The sequence below is a fragment of the Oncorhynchus masou genome, chromosome 3 (genome assembly GCF_036934945.1).
Source record: "Oncorhynchus masou masou isolate Uvic2021 chromosome 3, UVic_Omas_1.1, whole genome shotgun sequence".
Lineage (NCBI taxonomy): Eukaryota > Metazoa > Chordata > Actinopteri > Salmoniformes > Salmonidae > Oncorhynchus > Oncorhynchus masou.
This window is the reverse complement of record NC_088214.1, coordinates 41,870,036-41,891,492: the sequence shown is the minus strand read 5'-3', so window position 1 is coordinate 41,891,492 and position 21,457 is coordinate 41,870,036. Positions and strand designations below refer to the sequence as shown.

The 21,457-nt window shown below is 44.7% G+C and overlaps 1 protein-coding gene across 1 annotated transcript; it reads right to left on the bottom strand.

The window, feature by feature from the left end:
• Positions 1-15,264: 15,264 nt before the first annotated feature.
• On the bottom strand, positions 15,265-19,051 carry LOC135517059 (regulator of G-protein signaling 21-like). The gene is made up of 5 exons (XM_064941085.1): positions 18,820-19,051; positions 18,538-18,597; positions 18,358-18,419; positions 18,048-18,214; positions 15,265-17,891 (listed from the first exon to the last, which is right to left on the bottom strand). Exons 1-5 carry the CDS (start codon positions 18,900-18,902, stop codon positions 17,706-17,708), a joined length of 558 nt encoding a protein of 185 aa, XP_064797157.1. The 5' UTR covers positions 18,903-19,051; the 3' UTR covers positions 15,265-17,705.
• Between the last annotated feature and the right edge of the window lie 2,406 nt (positions 19,052-21,457).

Here is a 21,457-nt window from a genome sequence, read left to right as displayed (position 1 = left end):
GAGGGACTGCGCGACTGGTAAGTTAGTTAGCTATGTAAAGACATTATGGCCAACATACCTAACAACGTTAACGTTAGCTATGTTAGCCAAGTTCTTCTTTGCAAATTGAGATAGTGTAGTGCTAGCTATTTAACACTTCTAGATAATTGTAATGTATTGTTAATTACTAGCTATCTAGATAGTGCGTGTTTAATTTGCATCTGTGCTGTATTTAAATATCCGGTAGCCAACCGTGTCTGTGGCGCAAGAAAACATTCACGGTTACAAAGTATCCATTAGTCTCAAGACAAGGGTTTAGCTGTCCTAAAGTTAAGTACATTTCCAAGAAGAAATCCTAAAGCATTATTTTCAAGAATCCCATTTCTTCTTAACTTTTTTAAGAAACTTAGGAAAAACCTTAAGAAAATTTCCAATAACTTTATTGAGGAATAGCAAGTCTATAGTTAAGGAAAAAAGGGCAGTTAAGAAGACATTTCTTAAGAAGGTTTTGTGAATCCGGCCCTTGCTCAAGAGTGCTCGGACCTCAGACTGAGGTGAAGGTTCACTTTCCAACAGGATAACAACCGATATCACACAGCCAAGACAACGCAGGAGTTGCTTCGGGAAATTCTCTGAATGTTCTTGAATGGCCCAGCCAGAGCCCGGACTTGAACCCGATCGAACATCGTAAAAGCCTTGGTGTCATGCATGTTAACATTAGAAGCCTCCTCCCTAAGTTTGTTTTATTCACTGCCCTAGCACATTCCACCAATCCGGATGTCCTAGCCATGTCTGAATCCTGGCTTAGGAAGACCACCAAAAACCTTGACATTTCCATTCCTAACTATAACATTTTCCGGCGAGATAGAAGTGGGTGGTGTTGCAATTTACTGCAAAGATAACCTGCAGAGTTCTGTCTTACTATCCAGGTCTGTACCCAAGCAATTTGAGATTTTACTACTAAAAATGTACCTTTCCAGAAACGCTTGCTATAGACCACCCTCTGCCCCCAGCTGTGCCCTCGACACCATATGTGATTTGATTGCCTCCCATCTATCTTCTGAGCTCGTGCTGCTAGGTGACCTAAACTGCGACATGCTTAACACCCCGGCCATCCTACAATCTAAGCTTGATGCCCTCAATCTCACACAATTTATCAATGAACCTACCAGAAATAACCCCAAATCCATAAACACGGGCACCCTCATAGATATCATCCTAACTAACTCACCCTCCAAATACACATCTGCTGTTTTCAACCAAGATCTCAGCGATCACTGCCTCATTGCCTGCATCCGTAATCGGTCGGCGAGCAAACGACCACCCCTCATCACTGTCAAACGCTCCATAAAACACTTCTGCGAGCAGGCCTTTCTAATCGACCTGGCCCGGGATACCCTGGAATGACATTGACCTCATCCCGACAGTAGAGGATGCCTGGTTATTCTTTAAATTGTTTCCTCAACATCTTAAATAGGCATGCCCCATTCAAAAAATGTAGAACCAGGAATAGATAAAGCCCGTGGTTCACTCCAGACCTGTCTGCCCTTGACCAGCACAAAAACATCCTGTGGCGTTCCGCATTAGCATCGAATAGCCCCTGTGATATGCAACTTTTCAGGGAAGTTAGGAACCAATATACACAGGCAGTTAGGAAAGCTAAGGCTAGCTTTTTTAAACAGAAATTTGCATCTTGCAGTACAAACTCAAAAAAGTTCTGGGACACTGTAAAGTCCATGGAGAATAAGAGCACCTCATCCCAGCTACCCACTGCTCTGAGGCTAGGAAACACTGTTACAACCGACAAATCCACTATAATTGAGAATTTCAATTAAGCATTTCTCTACCCCTGGCCACGCTTTCCACCTGGCTACCCCTACCCCGGGCTACTGCCTGGCACCCTCCACAGCAACCCGCCCAAGCCCCCACCATTTCTCCTTCGCCCATATCCAGATAGCTGATGTTCTGAAAGAGCTGCAAAATCTGGACCCTTACAAATCAGCCGGGCTAGACAATCTGGACCCTCTCTTTCTAAAATGATCTGCCGAAATTGTTGCAACCCCTATTACTAGCCTGTTCAACCTCTCTTTCGTATCGTCTGAGACTCTCAAAGATTGTAAAGCTGCTGTTGTTCGGACCTCTGGCGGTCTCTATGGGGGGTGCCACAGGGTTCAATTCTCGGGCCAACTCTCTTCTCTCTATACATCAATGATGTCGCTCTTGCTGCTGGTGATTCTCTGATCCACCTCTACGCAGACGACACCATTCTCTATACTTCTGGCACTTCTTTGGACACAGTGTTAACTAACCTCCAGACGAGCTTCAATGCCATACAACTCTCCTTCCGTGGCCTCCAACTGCTCTTAAACGCACTAAAACTAAATGCATGCTATTCAACCGATCATTGCCCGCACCTGCCCGCCCATCCATCATCACTACTCTGGACGGCTCTGACTTAGAATACGTGGATAACTACAAATACCTAGGTGTCTGGCTCGACTGTAAACTCTCCTTCCAGACTCACATTAAGCATCTCCAATCAAAAATTAAATCTAGAATCGGCTTCCTATTTCGCAACAAACCTTCCTTCACTCATGCTGCCAAACATACCCTCGTAAAACTGACCATCCTACCGATCCTTGACTTCGGCGATGTCATCTATAAAAAAGGCTCCAACACTCTACTTAGCAAATTGGATGCAGTCTCTCACAGTGCCATCCGTTTTGTCACCAAAGCCCCATATAACTACCCACCACTGCGACCTGTACGCTCTCGTTGGCTAGCCCTCGCTTCATACTCGTCGCCAAACCCACTGGCTAAAGGTTATCACCCTATCTAGCTCGCTCGTCACCATAGCAGCACCCTCCTGCAGCGTGCCGACCCCGGGCTCGAGGACGACCCGGAGGACGAAGCGCGGGGCGATCCGGGTGGAGGCGAGATGCCTCACCCGGCATCTCGAGTCCAGAATAACTCGTACTGTGTACGCCGGGGACCCCTCGATGTCCAGAGGGGGCGGAGGGACCTCCGGTACCTCACCTTCTTGTAGGGGACCAGCTACCACCGGCCTGAGGAGAGACGCATGAAACGAGGGGTTAATACGATAGTAAGAAGGAAGTTGCAATCTCTAACACACCTCGTTTATCCTCCTCAGGACTTTAAATGGCCCTACACACTGCGGCCCCAGCTTCTGGCAGGGCAGGTGGAAGGGCAGGTTTCGGGCGAGAGCCAGACCCTGTCACCTGGTGCGAACACAGGGGCCTCACTGAGGTGGCGTTCAGCGTTCTTTTTCTGCCGTTCACTGGCCTGCCTGAGATAATCCTGGACTGCCCACCAGGTCTCTGTAGAGCGCTGTACCCACTCCTCCACCGAAGGAGCTTCGGTTTGACTCTGATGCCACGGAGCCAGGACCGGCTGGTAGCCCAGTACGCATTCGAATGGCGACATGTTCGTGGATGAGTGACGAAGTGAGTTCTGGGCCAACTCTGCCCACGGGACGTACCTCGCCCATTCTCCTTGCCAGTCCTGGCAATACGACCCCAGAAACCTACCCACTTCCTGGTTTGCTCTCTCCACCTGCCCATTACTTTCGGGGTGATAACCAGAGGTAAGGCTGACCGAGACCCCCAGACGCTCCATAAACGCCCTCCAAACCCGGGACGTGAACTGGGGACCTCGATCAGATACGATGTCCTCTGAAACCCCGTAGTGCCGGAAGACGTGGGTAAATAGAACCTCAGCAGTCTGTAGGGCCATAGGGAGACCAGGCAATGGGAGGAGACGGCAGGACTTAGAGAACCGATCCACAACGACCAGAACGGTAGTGTTCCCCTGAGATGGGGGAAGATCAGTAAGAAAATATACCGAGAGATGAGACCATGGCTGTTGTGGAACTGGGAGGGGTTGTAACTTCCCTCTAGGTAGATGCCTAGGAGCCTTACTCTGAGCGGATACCGAACAGGAAGAGACATAGAGCTTCACATCCTTAACTAAGGTGGGCCACCAGTATTTCCCCCTAAGACCCTGCACTGTCCTATCAATCCCCGGATGACCCGAAGAAGGTAGTGTGTGAGCCCACCTAATCAATTTATCACGGACACCAAGCGGCACGTACCGAAGACCGGTCAGACACTGTGAAGGCACAGGTTCAACCCTCAACGCCCGCTTGATGTCTGCGTCCATCTCCCATACCACTGCTCCTCGCTGCTCGAATATACTCCAGATTGTGGTGGTCAGTCCAGATGAGGAAAGGGTGTTTAGCCCCCTCTAGCCAGTCTCTCCACACCTTTAGGGATTTTACGATAGCTAGTAACTCCCGGTCCCCCACATCATAGTTCCGCTCCGCCGGACCCAGCTTCTTGGAAAAGAAAGCGCAGGGACGGAGCTTCGGTGGCGTACCCGAGCGCTGTGACAGCACGGCTCCAACCCCAGCCTCGGACGCATCCACCTCCACTATGAATGCTAACGAAGGGTCCGGATGCGCCAACACGGGAGCTTCAGTAAACAGCGCCTTCAACTGGTTGAAGGCCCCATCGGCCTCTGCCGACCACCGTAGACACACCGGCCCCCCTTTCAGCAGTGAGGTAATGGGCGCCGCCACTTGGCCAAAACCCCGGATAAACCTCCGGTAGTAATTGGCAAACCTTAAAAACCGCTGCACCTCCTTTACCGTGGTCGGAGTCGGCCAATTACGCACGCCGTTAACGCGGTCACACTCCATCATCACCCCGAGGTGGAAATGCGATAACCCAGGAAGGAAACGGCTTGTTTGAAGAACACACATTTCTCAGCCTTGACGTATAGGTCATGCTCCAGCAGTCGCCCAAGGACCTTGCACACCAGGGAGACATGCGCGGGGCATGTGGCAGAATAAATCAAGATGTCATCAATATAGACTACTACACCCTGCCCGTGCAAATCCCTGATAATCTCATCTACAAAGGATTGGAAGACGGCTGGAGCATTCTTCAACCCATAAGGCATGACGAGGTACTCATAGTGGCCTGATGTGGTACTAAACGCTGTTTTCCACTCGTCTCCTCCCCGAATACGCACCAGATTATACGCGCTCCTGAGGTCCAGTTTTGTGAAGAAACGCACTCCGTGGAATGATTCCACCGCCGTAGCGATGAGAGGTAGCGGATAACTAAATCCCACTGTGATCAAATTGAGACCTCGATAATCAATGCACGGACGCATGGAGGGCGAGGAGACGGGTGACATGGAGGGCCGAATGTACCCCTGTCTCAGAGCTTTCGTGACATATGTCTCCATAGCCAAAGTCTCCTCCTGTGACAATGGGTACACGTGACTCCGGGGAAGTGCAGCGTTCTCCTGGAAGTTTATCACGCAATCCCACCGTCGATGGGGTGGTAATTTTGTCGCCTTTTTCCTACTAAAAGTGATAGCCAAATCGGCATATTCTGGGGGAATGCGCACGGTGGAAACCTGGTCTGGACTCTCCACCGTCGTGGCACCGATGGAACTCCTATACACCTACCTGAATACTCGTCTGACCACCCCTGTCTCCAGGAAATGAGTGGATTGTGAATAGCTAGCCAGGGAACCCCCAACACCACTGGAAACCCAGGTGAATCAATAAGGTAGAAACTAATCTGCTCCCTATGATCCCTCTGCGTTACCATGTCCAGCGGAATCGTGGCCTCCCTGACCAGCCCTGACCCTAACGGTCGGCTATCTAAGGAGTGCACGGGGAAAGTTGGGTCTATCTGCACCAAAGGAATACCCAACTTACGGGCAAGTCCACGATCCATAAAACTCCCAGCTGCGCCTGAATCGACTTGTGCCTTATGCTGGAGAGAGGGAAAACGCAGGGAAAAAAATAAACAAAAACATGTGACCAACAGGGAGCTCTGGGTGAGTTTTGTGCCTACTCACCTGGGGTGGCTGAGAAGTGTTCCGCCTGCCAGCTCGACTCCTAGAGGGACTCCTCCAGCACCGGTCCGAAGTGTGTCCTCTCCGGCCACAGTAGACGCAGGAGGAGCCTCCTCCTCCGGTCCCCCTAGATGCAGGTCCTCCCAACTCCATCGGAGGGAGCGGGAGGGCTGGAAGTTGGAATTGACAGGACCCCTTCTGAACGCCCGCGTGCATCTAGCAGGTTGTCCAGTCGAATCGACATGTCTATAAGTTCATCGAGGGAGAGTGTGGTGTCCCGACAAGCTAGCTCTCGGCGGACGTCCTCCCGGAGGCGGCATCGGTAATGGTCCATCAGGGCCCTGTCATTCCACTCTGCACCAGCAGCCAGGGTCCGGAACTCAAACGCGAAGTCCTGCGCACTCCTCGTCTCCTGTCCATCATCTGGTCCATCGCTGAACCGATCCGATGGAGGACAGCTGTATGGTGATGGACGCGCTCTTCCATAGTTGGGAGAGGGGTGGTCGCTGCTCCTGCTGACTCCATTCAGTAGGGTGCTGGCTTCTGTTATAACTTCTATAAATGGTGGGTGGAGGAGTCAAGCGCAGAGAGCAGGTAGTTCCGTAGGTGGGTCTCTTATTCCAATGACAGCGGAAAATCGGACATTCAAAACACAATGGCGCATGAAAAAACCCGTCCAAAATAAACAGGACTAAAACTGTCCGGTAAAATAGAGATCACAATAATCAACCAACACCATAAAACAGAGAACAAGCCCGCACAACAACCCGCGGGCCTAGTGCCCTTAAATAGCCTACAAACAAAACTAAACTCAAAACAGGTGTAACCAATTAGACCCAACTAACAGAAACAAAAGGAAAGGGAATCGATGGCAGCTAGTAGGCCGGCGACTGCGAGCGCCTAGCGTTAAAAAATGATATACCTTTATTATTATTCCCCGCAAACCCTACCACCGATCCCCCAATTGGAGTAAACTAATAAACACTTCGGCTTTTACCTTCAATTTATACATCTAAACACATTTTACAGACACAGTCTATTTCACAATAGTTATTTTTTGGTTGTTTTTAGTCCTTCCTCTATTTCTGATGTCACGTTGTTCGTAATAATGATCGGACCAAGGCGCAGCGTACTTTGAGTTCCACATACTTTTAATGAATAAAGTGAAACTTAAGCAAATACAAAACAAATAAAGAATTAACAAACCGTGACAATGCAGTGCGAACAGGCAACTAAACATAAACAATATCCCATAACCCACAGGTGGAAAAATGCAAATGAAGTATGATCCCCAATTAGAGACAACAATTACCAGCTGCATCTAATTGGGAATCATACACAAACCAACATAGAAAATCAAACCTAGAACCCCACATAGAAATAATAGACTAAAACCCCTAGTCACGCCCTGACCTACTCTACCATAGAAAATACAGGTTTTCTATGGTCAGGACGTGACATTATCTTGTTTCAGTGCCACACTTCAGCTCCATTTAAACCCTCCCATCTATCTCTCAACATCATCCATTTCGGATTTCTATTTGCCATAAATTTTTCAACTGTGCTGTGATGCTTCACAAAATAATTTAACCTTTCTATTCTGATAGCTTCTACAGATTGTAAATGAAAAATATTTTTTTTGCTAAAATAATAATTATATTATTGATTGATTGACTATGGCTTTTCAGTGTTGAGGATCAGTGGGGTGGAGATGTTGTTTCCTATCTTCACCACCTGGGGGTGGCCCGTCAGAAAGTCCAGGACCCAGTTGCACAGGGTGTTGTCGAGACCCAGGGTCGCAAGCTTAATGTTGAGTTTGGAGGGTACTGTGGTGTTAAATGCTGAACTGTAGTCAATCAATATCATTCTTACTCTTGTCCAGATGGGATAGAACAGTGTGCAGTGTGATGACGATTGCATCGACTGAGGACCTATTGAGGCGGTAAGCAACTTGGAGTGGGTCTAGGGTGACAGGTAGGGTGGAGGTGATATGGTCCTTAACTAGTCTCTCAAAGCATTTCATGATGACAGAAGTGAGTGCAATGGGGCGATAGTCATTTAGTTCAGTTACCTTAGGTTTCTTGGGAACAGGAACAATGGTGGCCATCTTGAAGCATGTGGTGACAGCAGACTGGGATAGGGATTAGTTGAATATGTCCGTAAACGCGCATGCTCTGAGGTCGCATCTGGGCTGGCATCCTTGTGAGGGTTAACATGTTTAAATGTTTTACTCCTGTTGGTCACTGAGAAGGAGAGCCCACAGGCTTTGGTAGCGGGCCGGGTCAGTTGCACAATACTGTCTTCAAATCAAATCAAATCAAATCAAATTTATTTATATAGCCCTTCGTACATCAGCTGATATCTCAAAGTGCTGTACAGAAACCCAGTCTAAAACCCCAAACAGCAAGCAATGCAGGTGTCGAAGCACGGTGGTTAGGAAAAACTCCCTAGAAAGGCCTAAACCTAGGAAGAAACCTAGAGAGGAAGCAGGCTATATGGGGTGGCCAGTCCTCTTCTGGCTGTGCCGGGTAGAGATTATAACAGAACATGGCCAAGATGTTCAAATGTTCATAAATGACCAGCATGGTCGAATAATAAAAAGGCAGAACATTTGAAACTGGAGCAGCAGCACGGCCAGGTGGACTGGGGACAGCAAGGAGTCATCATGTCAGGTAGTCCTGGGGCATGGTTCTAGGGCTCAGGTCCTCCGAGAGAGAGAAAGAAAGAGAATTAGAGAGAGCATATGTGGGGTGGCCAGTCCTCTTCCGGCTGTGCCGGGTGGAGATTGTAACAGAACATGGCCAAGATGTTCAAATGTTCATAAATGACCAGCATGGTCGAATAATAATAAGGCAGAACAGTTGAAACTGGAGCAGCAGCACGGCCAGGTGGACTGGGGACAGCAAGGAGTCATCATGTCAGGTAGTCCTGGGGCATGGTCCTAGGGCTCAGGTCCTCCGAGAGAGAGAAGGAGAGAATTAGAGAATGCACACTTAGATTCACACAGGACACCGAATTGGACAGGAGAAGTACTCCAGATATAACAAACTGACCCCAGCCCCCCGACACATAAACTACTGCAGCATAAATACTGGAGGCTGAGACAGGAGGGGTCAGGAGACACTGTGGCCCCATCCGAGGACACCCCCGGACAGGGCCAAACAGGAAGGATATAACCCCACCCACTTTGCCAAAGCACAGCCCCCACACCACTAGAGCCCCCACAACCACCAACTTACCATCCTGAGACAAAGCTGAGTATAGCCCGCAAAGATATCCGCCATGGCACAACCCAAGGGGGGAGGGGCGCCAACCCAGACAGGATGACCACATCAGTGAATCAATCCACTCAGGTGACGCACCCCTTCCAGGGACGGCATGAGAGAGCCCCAGTAAGCCAGTGACTCAGCCCCTGTAATAGGGTTAGAGGCAGAGAATCCCAGTGAAAAGAGGGGAACCGGCCAGGTAGAGACAGCAAGGGTGGTTCGTTGCTCCAGAGCCTTTCCGTTCACCTTCCCACTCCTGGGCCAGACTACACTCAATCATATGACCCACTGAAGAGATGAGTCTTCAGTAAAGACTTAAAGATTGAGACTGAGTTTGCGTCTCTGACATGGGTAGGCAGACCGTTCCATAAAAATGGAGCTCTATAGGAGAAAGCCCTGCCTCCAGCTGTTTGCTTAGAAATTCTAGGGACAATTAGGAGGCCTGCGTCTTGTGACCGTAGCGTACGTGTAGGTATGTACGGCAGGACCAAATCAGAGAGATAGGTAGGAGCAAGCCCATGTAATTCTTTGTAGGTTAGCAGTAAAACCTTGAAATCAGCCCTTGCTTTGACAGGAAGCCAGTGTAGGGAGGCTAGCACTGGAGTAATATGATCAAATATTTTGGTTCTAGTCAGGATTCTAGCAGCCGTATTTAGCACTAACTGAAGTTTATTTAGTGCTTTATCCGGGTAGCCGGAAAGTAGAGCATTGCAGTAGTCTAACCTAGAAGTGACAAAAGCATGGATTAATTTTTCTGCATCGTTTTTGGATAGAAAGTTTCTGATTTTTGCAATGTTACGTAGATGGAAAAAAACTGTCCTTGAAATGGTCTTGATATGTTCTTCAAAAGAGAGATCAGGGTCCAGAGTAACGCCGAGGTCCTTCACAGTTTTATTTGAGACGACTGTACAACCATTAAGATTAATTGTCAGATTCAACAGAAGATCTCTTTGTTTCTTGGGACCTAGAACAAGCATCTCTGTTTTGTCCGAGTTTAAAAGTAGAAAGTTTGCAGCCATCCACTTCCTTATGTCTGAAACACATGCTTCTAGCAAGGGCAATTTTGGGGCTTCACCATGTTTCATTGAAATGTACAGCTGTGTGTCATCCGCATAGCAGTGAAAGTTAACATTATGTTTTCGAATAACATCCCCAAGAGGTAAAATATATAGTGAAAACAATAGTGGTCCTAAAACGGAACCTTGAGGAACACCGGAATTTACAGTGGATTTGTCAGAGGACAAACCATTCACAGAGACAAACTGATATCTTTCCGACAGATAAGATCTAAACCAGGCCAGAACTTGTCCGTGTAGACCAATTTGGGTTTCCAATCTCTCCAAAAGAATGTGGTGATCGATGGTATCAAAAGCAGCACTAAGGTCTAGGAGCACGAGGACAGATGCAGAGCCTCGGTCCGATGCCATTAAAATGTCATTTACCACCTTCACAAGTGCCGTCTCAGTGCTATGATGGGGTCTAAAACCAGACTGAAGCATTTCGTATACATTGTTTGTCTTCAGGAAGGCAGTGAGTTGCTGCGCAGCAGCCTTTTCTAAGATTTTTGAGAGGAATGGAAGATTCGATATAGGCCGATAGTTTTTTATATTTTCTGGGTCAAGGTTTGGCTTTTTCAAGAGAGGCTTTATTATTGCCACTTTTAGTGAGTTCGGTACACATCCGGTGGATAGAGAGCCGTTTATTATGTTCAACATAGGAGGGCCAAGCACAGGAAGCAGCTCTTTCAGTAGTTTAGTTGGAATAGGGTCCAGTATGCAGCTTGAAGGTTTAGAGGCCATGATTATTTTCATCATTGTGTCAAGAGATATAGTACTAAAACACTTGAGCGTCTCTCTTGATCCTAGGTCCAGGCAGAGTTGTGCAGACTCAGGACAACTGAGCTTTGAAGGAATACGCAGATTTAAAGAGGAGTCTGTAATTTGCTTTCTAATAATCATAATTCTTTCCTCAAAGAAGTTCATGAATTTATCACTGCTAAAGTGAAAGTCATCATCTCTTGGGGAATGCTGCTTTTTAGTTAGCTTTGCGACAGTATCAAAAAGAAATTTCGGATTGTTCTTATTTTCCTCAATTAAGTTAGAAAAATAGGATGATCGAGCAGCAGTAAGGGCTCTTCGGTACTGCACGGTACTGTCTTTCCAAGCTAGACGGAAGACTTCCAGTTTAGTGTGGCGCCATTTCCGTTCCAATTTTCTGGAAGCTTGCTTCAGAGCTCGGGTATTTTCTGTGTACCAGGGAGCTAGTTTCTTATGAGAAATGTTTTTAGTTTTTAGGGGTGCAACTGCATCTAGGGTATTGCGCAAGGTTAAATTGAGTTCCTCAGTTAGGTGGTTAACTGATTTTTGTCCTCTGGCGTCATTGGGTAGACAGAGGGAATCTGGAAGGACATCAAGGAATCTTTGTGTTGTCTGTGAATTTATAGCACAACTTTTGATGTTCCTTGGTTGGGGTCTGAGCAGATTATTTGTTGCAATTGCAAACGTAATAAAATGGTGGTCCGAAATTCCAGGATTATGAGGAAAAACATTAAGATCCACAACATTTATTCCATGGGACAAAACTAGGTCCAGCGTATGACTGTGACAGTGAGTGGGTCCAGAGACATGTTGGACAAAACCCACTGAGTCGATGATGGCTCCGAAAGCCTTTTGGAGTGGGTCTGTGGACTTTTCCATGTGAATATTAAAGTCACCAAAGATTAGAATATTATCTGCTATGACTACAAGGTCCGATAGGAATTCAGGGAACTCAGTGAGGAATGCTGTATATGGCCCAGGAGGCCTGTAAACAGTAGCTATAAAAAGTGATTGAGTAGGCTGCATAGATTTCATGACTAGAAGCTCAAAAGACGAAAACGTGATTTGTTTTTGTAAATTGAAATTTGCTATCGTAAATGTTAGCAACACCTCCGCCTTTGCGGGATGCACGGGGGATATGGTCACTAGTGTAGCCAGGAGGTGAGGCCTCATTTAACACAGTAAATTCATCAGGCTTAAGCCATGTTTCAGTCAGGCCAATCACATCAAGATTATGATCAGTGATTAGTTCATTGACTATAATTGCCTTTGAAGTAAGGGATCTAACATTTAAGTAGCCCTATCTTGAGATGTGAGGTATCATGATCTCTTTCAATAATGACAGGAATGGAGGTGGTCTTTATCCTCGTGAGATTGCTAAGGCAAACACCGCCATGTTTAGTTTTGCCCAACCTAGGTCGAGGCACAGACACGGTCTCAATGGTGATAGCTGAGCTGACTACACTGACTGTGCTAGTGGCAGACTCCACTATGCTGGCAGGCTGGCTAACAGCCTGCTGCCTGGCCTGCACCCTATTTCATTGTGGAGCTAGAGGAGTTAGAGCCATGTCTATGTTGGTAGATAAGATGAGAGCACCCCTCCAGCTTGGATGGAGTCCGTCACTCCTCAGCAGGTCAGGCTTGGTCCTGTTTGTGGGTGAGTCCCAGAAAGAGGGTCCAATTATCTACAAATTCTAACTTTTGGGAGGGGCAGAAAACAGTTTTCAATCAGCGATTGAGTTGTGAGTCTCTGCTGTAGAGCTCATCACTCCCCCTAACTGGGAGGGGGCCAGAGACAATTACTCGATGCCGACACATCTTTCTAGCTGATTTACACGCAGAAGCTATGTTGCGCTTGGTGATCTCTGACTGTTTCATCCTAACATCGTTGGTGCCGACGTGGATAACAATATCTCTATACTCTCTACACTCGCCAGTTTTAGCTTTAGCCAGCACCATCTTCAGATTAGCCTTAACGTCGGTAGCCGTGCCCCCCGGTAAACAGTGTATGATCGCTGGATGATTCGTTTTAAGTCTAATACTGCGGGTAATGGAGTCGCCAATGACTAGAGTTTTCAATTTGTCAGAGCTAATGGTGGGAAGCTTCGGCGTCTCAGACCCCGTAGGGCGAGGAGTAGAGACCAGAGAAGGCTCGGCCTCTGACTCCGACTCGCTGCTTAATGGGGAAAACCGGTTGAAAGTTTCTGTCGGCTGAATGAGCGACACCGGTTGAGCGTTCCTACAGCATTTCCTTCCAGAAACCGTGAGAAAGTTGTCCGGCTGCGGGGACTGTGCCAGGGGATTTATACTACTATCTGTACTTACTGGTGGCACAGACGCTGTTTCATCCTTTCCTACACTGAAATTACCCTTGCCTAACGATTGCGTCTGAAGCTGGGCTTGTAGCACAGCTATCCTCGTCGTAAGGCGAGTACAGCGACTGCAATTAGAAGGCATCATGTTAATGTTACTACTTAGCTTCGGCTGTTGGAGGTCCTGACGAATCGTATCCAGATAAAGCGTCCGGAGTGAAAAAGTTGGGGGGGAAAATATATATATATATATATATATATATATATATATATAAACAGTAATTAAAAAGTAAAAACCGTAAAGTTGTCAGGTAGCAAAATAGGAAGCAAAGAAGTTGTTTGATTTGTCTGGGAGCAAGACGTCTATGTCCGCGACAGGGCTGTTTTTTTCGTTGTAAATCCGTGATTAACTGTAGACCCTGCTACATACGTCTCGTGTTCGAAAGCCGTTGAATTGTGACTACTTTTTATCTATACTGACGCTTTGCTTGCCTTGCGGAGGGAATATCTGCGCTCTTTGTATTCGGTTGTATTTCCGGTTGCCTTGCCATGATTAAAAGCGATGATTTGCACTTTCAGTTATGCTCGAATGCTGCCATCAATCCATGGTTTCTGGTTAAGGAAGGTTTTAATGGTCACAGAGGGTACGACATCTCAGATGCACTAGCTAATAAACTCGCTCACCGAGTCAGCGTATACATCAATGTTATTGTCTGAGGCTATCCGGAACATATCCCAGTCCACGTGATCAAAGCGATCTTGAAGCTTGGAATCCAATTGACCACCGTTGTATTGACCTGAGCACGGGCGCTTCCTGTTTAAGTTCCTGTCTATAGGCTGGGAGCAACAAAATGGAGTCATGGTCAGATTTGCCGAAGGCAGGCCGGAGGAGGGCTTTGTATGCATCACGGAAGTTTGAGTAGCAATGATCCAGAAAGCTACCATTTCTTGTTGCACATTCGATATGCTGATAGAATTGAGGAAGTATGGTTCTTAAGTTAGCTTTGTTAAAACCCCCAGCTACAATAATGCATCCTCAGGATGTGTGGTTTCCAGTTTACATAGTCCAGTGAAGTTCTTTCAGGGCCGACGAGAGATCTGCTTGGGGGGGTATACACGGCTGTGACTATAATTGAAGAGAATTCTCTTGGAAGATAAAGCGGTTGCCATTTGATTGTAAGGAATTCTAGGTAGGGTGAACAAAAGGACTTGAGTTCCTGTATGTTGTTGCGATTACACCATGAGTTGTTAATCATAAGGCCTACACTCCTGCCCTTCTTCTTACCAGAGAGATGTTTGTTTCTATCGGCGCAATGCATGAAGATTGGCGAGTAATATGCTCGGAAGCGGTGGATGGTGTGCTCACCTTCTGAGTCTGACCAGTAGGCCGCTCTATCTGCCTCTCCTGCGGCGACCGCATTGTTTTCTGTCGGCCTCTGGGATAAGATCGCATGTCCATGGTGGAAGTTCCGAACAAAGGGTTCGCTTCGGGAAAGACGTAGAGATGGTCGTAGAGATGGTAAGTTGACATCGCTTTTATATCCAATAGTTCTTCCGGGTTGTAATAACACTTGAAAACACTTGGAAATAACACTTGAGATTTTCTGGGCTAACAACGTGAGAAATAATACAGAGAAAAACAAAACTGCATAGTTTTCTAAGGACCTGAAGTGAGGTCGACCATCTCTGTCGGTGCCATTTTTCTTATCAACTGTGTGTGTATTTTCGTGTGAGAGTTCGTAGCTGGTGAAATGTGTAGAACATTTTCTCTACGCCCCGTGGCGACGTGTAGAATTTAAGGAAACTCCGAAACGTACATTTTTACTCTCCGCTGTCAAGTGAAGTGCCGCTAAAATGATTTGCGCGCTAGTGCTCTGAAAGCATGTGTGGGTATGCAGACCCGCGATCCACCGTGGCCCCTCATTTTTTGTGGGCCCCCACCCCATCAATGTTGCCTATCCCTGATCTAAAAGCAAAACCAAATTCCAATGGAAGATGTAAATGTCCGATTTTTGGTTTAGTTTTCACCTTAACGTGTTATCACTGCGCTTTTAACCATTTAAAAGCACAACAAAGCTCAATGGGTATACAATGTGAGATATTTTGAACAACTTTATATTTTGTCACATCTAATAGCACAACCAAATAACCTGGATTGCAGTTGAGATTACATTAAAGTACATGGTGCAAATGATCAGTGCCGTTGCAGATTATTCTAGAATTTGTGAAGATTTCCTTTGCATGCTATCTTGAACATGCATGCTTTCTATCACAACATGTGGCCATGATGTGTTATTAATTTTAAGGTTGAATAAATATGGTTACATTAGTTTGTAAAATAGCCTTAACTATATGCTATTTACTGTATTGCACTGGTAATATTGAGTTTGGTTGACAACATAACCAAATATCAACATTTAAAGGAGATGTGTCTAATGCTTGGATAGTTCCATCTGAGCCACTGGTTTCATCCTATTCTTGAAATGGTATTTTTGGTTGAGATGGAGAAGTGGATCCAACTAATAATTTGTTAACTTGTTAACTGGCTATTTACTCTATTGCAAAAGTGATAATGAATATTGTTTTGTTGTCAATGCAACCAAATATCAACATTTGAAGGAGATGTACAGTATCTTCTGCTTGGATAGTTCCATCTGTGCCACTGAGTCTGTCTTTAATCCTAGTTTGTCTACAAGTTAATAGATATGTTGGATTCACATCTCCATTTCAACCAAACATCAAAGTTAAAGAATGGGACTAAATCAAATTTGAAATGCACTTTAAATACAGTTTGATTTAATTTAGTTCTATTCTTTAACTTAGATTTTTGGTTGAGATAAAGAAGTGAATCCAAAATATGTATTATTAACTTGTAAATTCCATTTGAAATCAACCAAAACATGAAACAGTAGAGATTTCTCAACAATCCTTCTCACAATAGCACATCGGTAGTAAGTAGTCAGTGGCAAATATCTAAACAGGGCTTGGTTAGATAGATCAACTCTCCAGTAGGAGGTACAGCCCAGACTATTGTTTTTTTCTTCTTAGAGGGGATATTATGTTGAAGATCTGACGTTGTTTCAATGGTACAAATTCAACATATTTCATATAAAGTGTGACTATGTTGAAAATTGACTACGATGATGACATAATCCCGTGGTATACATTTCACAAAACAACAGTTTGTTAGAATCCAATGTATTTTCCACGTAGATTCCACATCACATTAAGTTGACAAATTACATTGAAACAATGTTGATTCAACCAGTTTGTGCCCAGTGGGATCATGGAGGGAAATGGATTCTTGTGAGTTTGACGAAAACAAGATGGACACCTGCCTCCTGGACTGCCCCACTTCCTGTGCCTTTTGCTTACTTTGATTTGTTTGTTAGTGTCATTTTAAATTGCATGGTTTGTAAATGTTCTTGGGCCATGAGAAAGGCCACGGATGAAAAGGTAAACGTGTAAACCATTACTTATTATGTATTAAATGGTGAAACTAGTCCCTTGTTTCCTGCTTTTGCCTGCTCAACCCAGATCCAAAAGTACCTGTCATATTTCCACCCTTCTACCCTTTCAGTAAAGTTTGGGAAGCGTCTTAAACAAATGCAGTCAAATATTAGGATATTTTAAAAGTGCTTTGAATGTTTGAAGCATTTACATTTTTGTGAATTTGTGTTTTTACTAAATGTATAATTTAGCTGTTAGAATTTGGAAACCATGTGCCATTTTATAAATACACCTATAGAAATCTTTTTTTTTTTTTTTTTTTTTTACAAATTTCCAGTGTATCAACAGCATTTTTTTACATTCAGTAATTTCTACACAAAATCAATTATCCATAATGTTATTTTTTTAAAGCTTACATCACAAACATGCCTCATTGTGTTAAAGTAAACAAAATTACCCATTCTAAAATTGTGGTTTTAAAAAAAGTCAAATTTAGTAGATTATCTTATCAAATGCCTTATAACTCAACTGATGACCTGCAGATTATGTGGACCTGCAGATACCTCTTCATACAGTTACAGCCCAGACTGTTTAGATCCTACATAGTAAACATCCCCGGAACTTTGACACAGAAAGTCCCTAGCAATAACATGCCATGCAAGGTAATCTCCTGACACCACCATGTCTCTGTCATAGAAATAGAATCAACATTATATTTCTATGATCTCTTTAGTCCCCTTCTATGTGACATATGTTCCTCTTTCAAGTGAAAGTACATAGACTAAACACAAATGTCAAGAAGGCTTGCCAAGCACAGTCACTTCTGTATGTTCCTCCCAGCATTCCCTTCGGCCTCGTACATCTGTACCCAGTATAATTCACACTCGGAAGCATCTTCTTATGAATCCTGTTTGTAGAAGCTCCCTGGCTGTGAAACATTGCAGTCCATTGCTGGAAGCCTCAGTTCAGTTTCTATCATCGGTATTCATTCACATCTTCGTGTAGTCTGATGCGGAGTCCAATAAGGTCCTGTAGATGTTGGATCTGAGGAACCTGGGGTAGGAGTCTTTCTCCATCAGGCTGTACACAATCCTCTGGGCCTCGTCGAAGCAAACTGTGGAGGGCGTCTTCACATTCTGCCCGATGAGATCTCTGGTCTTGTGGTCAATGTTGATCTGGAGAGATTTAGAGGGAATTGATGAGACTTAGTGGATACAAGGAGTAGATGTGCTCATACAAAGCAAATGTGGCAATAAAACGTAGATACATACGTGATCAAAGATGTACATGTTTTTGTGAAGTATTATGCTATGTTTGTGAGTACAACATGCCTCTTTTGGAGCCTCAGCTTCAATGTATGTCTTGTAGATCTTCTTGGCCCTGGAGGACAGCCTGAAGGAGGACTTAATCTTCTTGTAGTCTTCACAGATCAGCCAGAATTCAATGTTCTCATCGCTGAACTCTGATTTCAGAAAGGCCTGAAATGTTGCCATGCCATCTAAAAGGGGCATGAGAAGACATACTTAGCTAGGCTTTAAAACCTGCAAACCTACGAAAATTGACATATGATCATCATATCTTCAATGGTTCAACCTCCTTTTGTCTGTTTAAACATTGTTTTGACGAACATGAAATGCTTACATTTTGATGTGAGAAGTCTCTCCAAAGACTGGGACCACAGGATAATTTCCTCAGTACTAAGTCTGTAAAGGAGGAGGACAGTTATTTTCAGATCAATACACTGGATGTTAATGTGGATGGTGGATGGGTCCTGATAGGAAAGGCTCATGGATATGGAGAGTCTCTCCTTAGGCTATTTACCGTTCAGTGTTAGGGGCATGGGAAGATCTGCGTTGTAGTCGGGACCTCAAGTCGCATCCCCTGAAACAAAGTAAATAGGTAAATACACAAGCATACACACAAAACACGCACATGCACAGAAAACCTCAAAGTTCTCTTGCTCCTAAATGCAAAGGCAGCCAGCAACATAATTTAGTGTTTTTAAAGAACAATTGTTTTTAAGAATCTGCAATTGTGCCGAATGACCAACAAACCAATAAATCAATGTGGAATGCAAGCAATACTTTATCAGCGAATACTCACTTTGTCTGCTTTCTTCTGTTGTCCTCCATGTCAATGTTGAGTGGATGCAGTTCCCTTGATGGTGATGTGACTAAGATAAGCATGTTTGGGGGAACACGGTCATTGGGTTCTTTGTATGTATTACTCAATGTTGGAGTTCTCTGCTAGCTTGTCAAATTGTGTCTGTTTTGACGGTCCTCCAAACACCCTCCTTTATACAAGCGACGGCTACTGTGATGTTAGTGTGTGTAGCGTCACCCGTTTCGTTGGCCTCTAACCACAGAAATAGAGGAAGTAGGGGATGACGCTAGCTTGTTCACACCAGCGCAATGCAACTGACTGTCTGCGTTCAGAAACCTGCACAGGTCATCACCTACCGATATTAAGGCCAGGGTATGCAAATGTAACGTGGAAAATTAAACAACCGATAAGCAAATTCTTACCTTCACTCTGTGGGCTCAAGTAAAGAACAAGGTCCTTTGTTTAATTTTTTAAACACATTTGTCAGGTGGAAGTGATACTTTCATTAGGTCTTTTGCTTTCATGTCCCGTTTTTTTTTTTTTTTTTTTTTACCAATATAAACTTGCCTTTTCACAAGTATAACCCTAATAATTTTATCTGGAGTTTTTGGCAGACGAGAACAATTGAAATAGGTCAAACCATGCAAGCAGAAGAATTTGCCGGATTCGTCAGTGAAAATCCCACTGTCCACCTTTAAGTCTCACTTCTCCTTATGGTACACTTCACCTTACTGTATGACATCAGTAGTGGCCTCTGACATGTATTTTTCCGTCACTGAGAACCAATCATATATAGTATGTTAGATAGATGGACAGATCGGGGCCAGATCACAATAGTTACGAAAAGACGATTTTGTCTTGACTAGATGACTAAACATATTGTTAGTTTATTTCCATCAAAATGGCAGATCTTTATCAGATGACAACTAAGCAGACAAAACTAGCAGTCACAGTGTTGCTCACAGTTAATGTCACCGATCTCATGCACAGGCTGACCTGCAGCATATAACATCCTACTTCCAATACAGTCCTCGGGAATACATCGTTTCCTGCTATACATTATGATATACATGATTTCAAATGAATAGATCGTATTAACATTGTATATCCATATTTAAATCAACATTGTAATTGAATATTTGATCTAAGCAATGCATTTTCCAACTGCATGCGTGGGTGGGCATGCGTGTGCGCTTGTGTCACTTTTTGAAACAAACCACATCTACTTCCACTTCCTCTTTCCTTAGCAGCCAACTGAAATGTGTTATATAATGACATGACTAAAAACAAAACAAAACAAATACATGAAATATCCCAGAAATTAAATATATGGGAGTCGGTGCATTCGACATGAGGTTGGTAGACAGTGAATTTCACTGACAGGATTGGCATGTTAACACATTGACTATATATATTTTGTAAATCTTTTGGAAAAAATAACACTAACACATTTTCATAGTGTTGTACACCGAACATACCTCCTAACTGCAGACCATGCAGAGCCTGCAGGGTTGTTGCTGTAATGAGTACGATGTGAGACAGAGTGCTGGTTTCAAGCGCAGGGCGCAACACGTGTTTATTAGTAAAGGACCACAGGAGAAGGTCGGTAGCTGGGTCCTGGGGCAGGCAGAAGGTCATCCAACAAGGTAACAGTACAGTCAGGGAAAAGGCTAATAACATAGTCTGGGAGATCAGGCAAGAGATTGATGACTAATAATGATGACTGATGCATAATAATAAAAGAGCATTATTCGTGAGGATGGCCAAAAACTACGATACATGGGAGGACTCATACGGACCTAAACAGCGCTCCGACTAGACTGTGTATCAAAACAAACAATACCTCACAATGATGGGGTGCAAAGAACTGAACTAAATAGTGTGTGTAACTGACATACAGGTGTGTGAACAGGTGATCAGACTTCAGGTGATTGGGATCTGGAGAGTGAGCTGCGTTCAGGGAATCGATGTGTTTGAGAGTGTGAGCTGGAAAGTGGGATGGAAAGTGAGCTTTGTTCAGGGGATCTACTGTATGTGTTTGAGAGTGTGAGTTGGAAGCAGACGTTACAGTTACACCACAAAAGAAAGAGGATTTCGACACCCACCATATCAGATTGTTCTGGAATTGTTTCTGCTGTTAGAAACAGATAGGATTAGCATTCCTGTAACATTACTTTGTTGAAACCTAATTTGATCTCTGAAAATGTAAGCTGATTGATTGCATCCAAGTTGGCCATTTTCATTTATAGGATTCATATAATATTGAATAAATATAGTACCAAAATCATATTTGAACCAAACTTTTTTTTATAACAATGAGTTAGACACACCCAATACCAATCCCACCCCAACAAGTATACACTGAGTATACAAAACATTAAGAACACCGGCTCTCTGGCTGCTGACTCATCTTCACACAGTTGATTGAAGTGCTGATCCCGCTACTGACGCTGGGCCTCAAGTGTCTCCAGGTATGAGGCCTCGGTCTCCCTCATGAAGTTCAGGTATTCGCTGGTTGTGCTCGCAGTGTTTCCTCTTCCCTGGGAAAATATATAGGCAAAAGTAATGAAATGTACAGTACAGGAATTATAAGGTACAGACTTCATAGCAAACCTGAGGGCAACCAGTGTGAGCGCAG

Bases quoted from the DNA above. Each gene is read 5' to 3' on its own strand.
- LOC135517059 (XM_064941085.1), bottom strand. From the start codon at position 18,902: ATGCTTATCTTAGTCACATCACCATCAAGGGAACTGCATCCACTCAAC. The intron at 18,598-18,819 runs GTGAGTATTCGC...ACTTTGTTTCAG, and splicing joins AACAGAAGAAAGCAGACAAA to GGGATGCGACTTGAGGTCCC. The intron at 17,892-18,047 runs GCATGTTGTACT...AAATCTCTCCAG, and splicing joins AAGCTGAGGCTCCAAAAGAG to ATCAACATTGACCACAAGAC.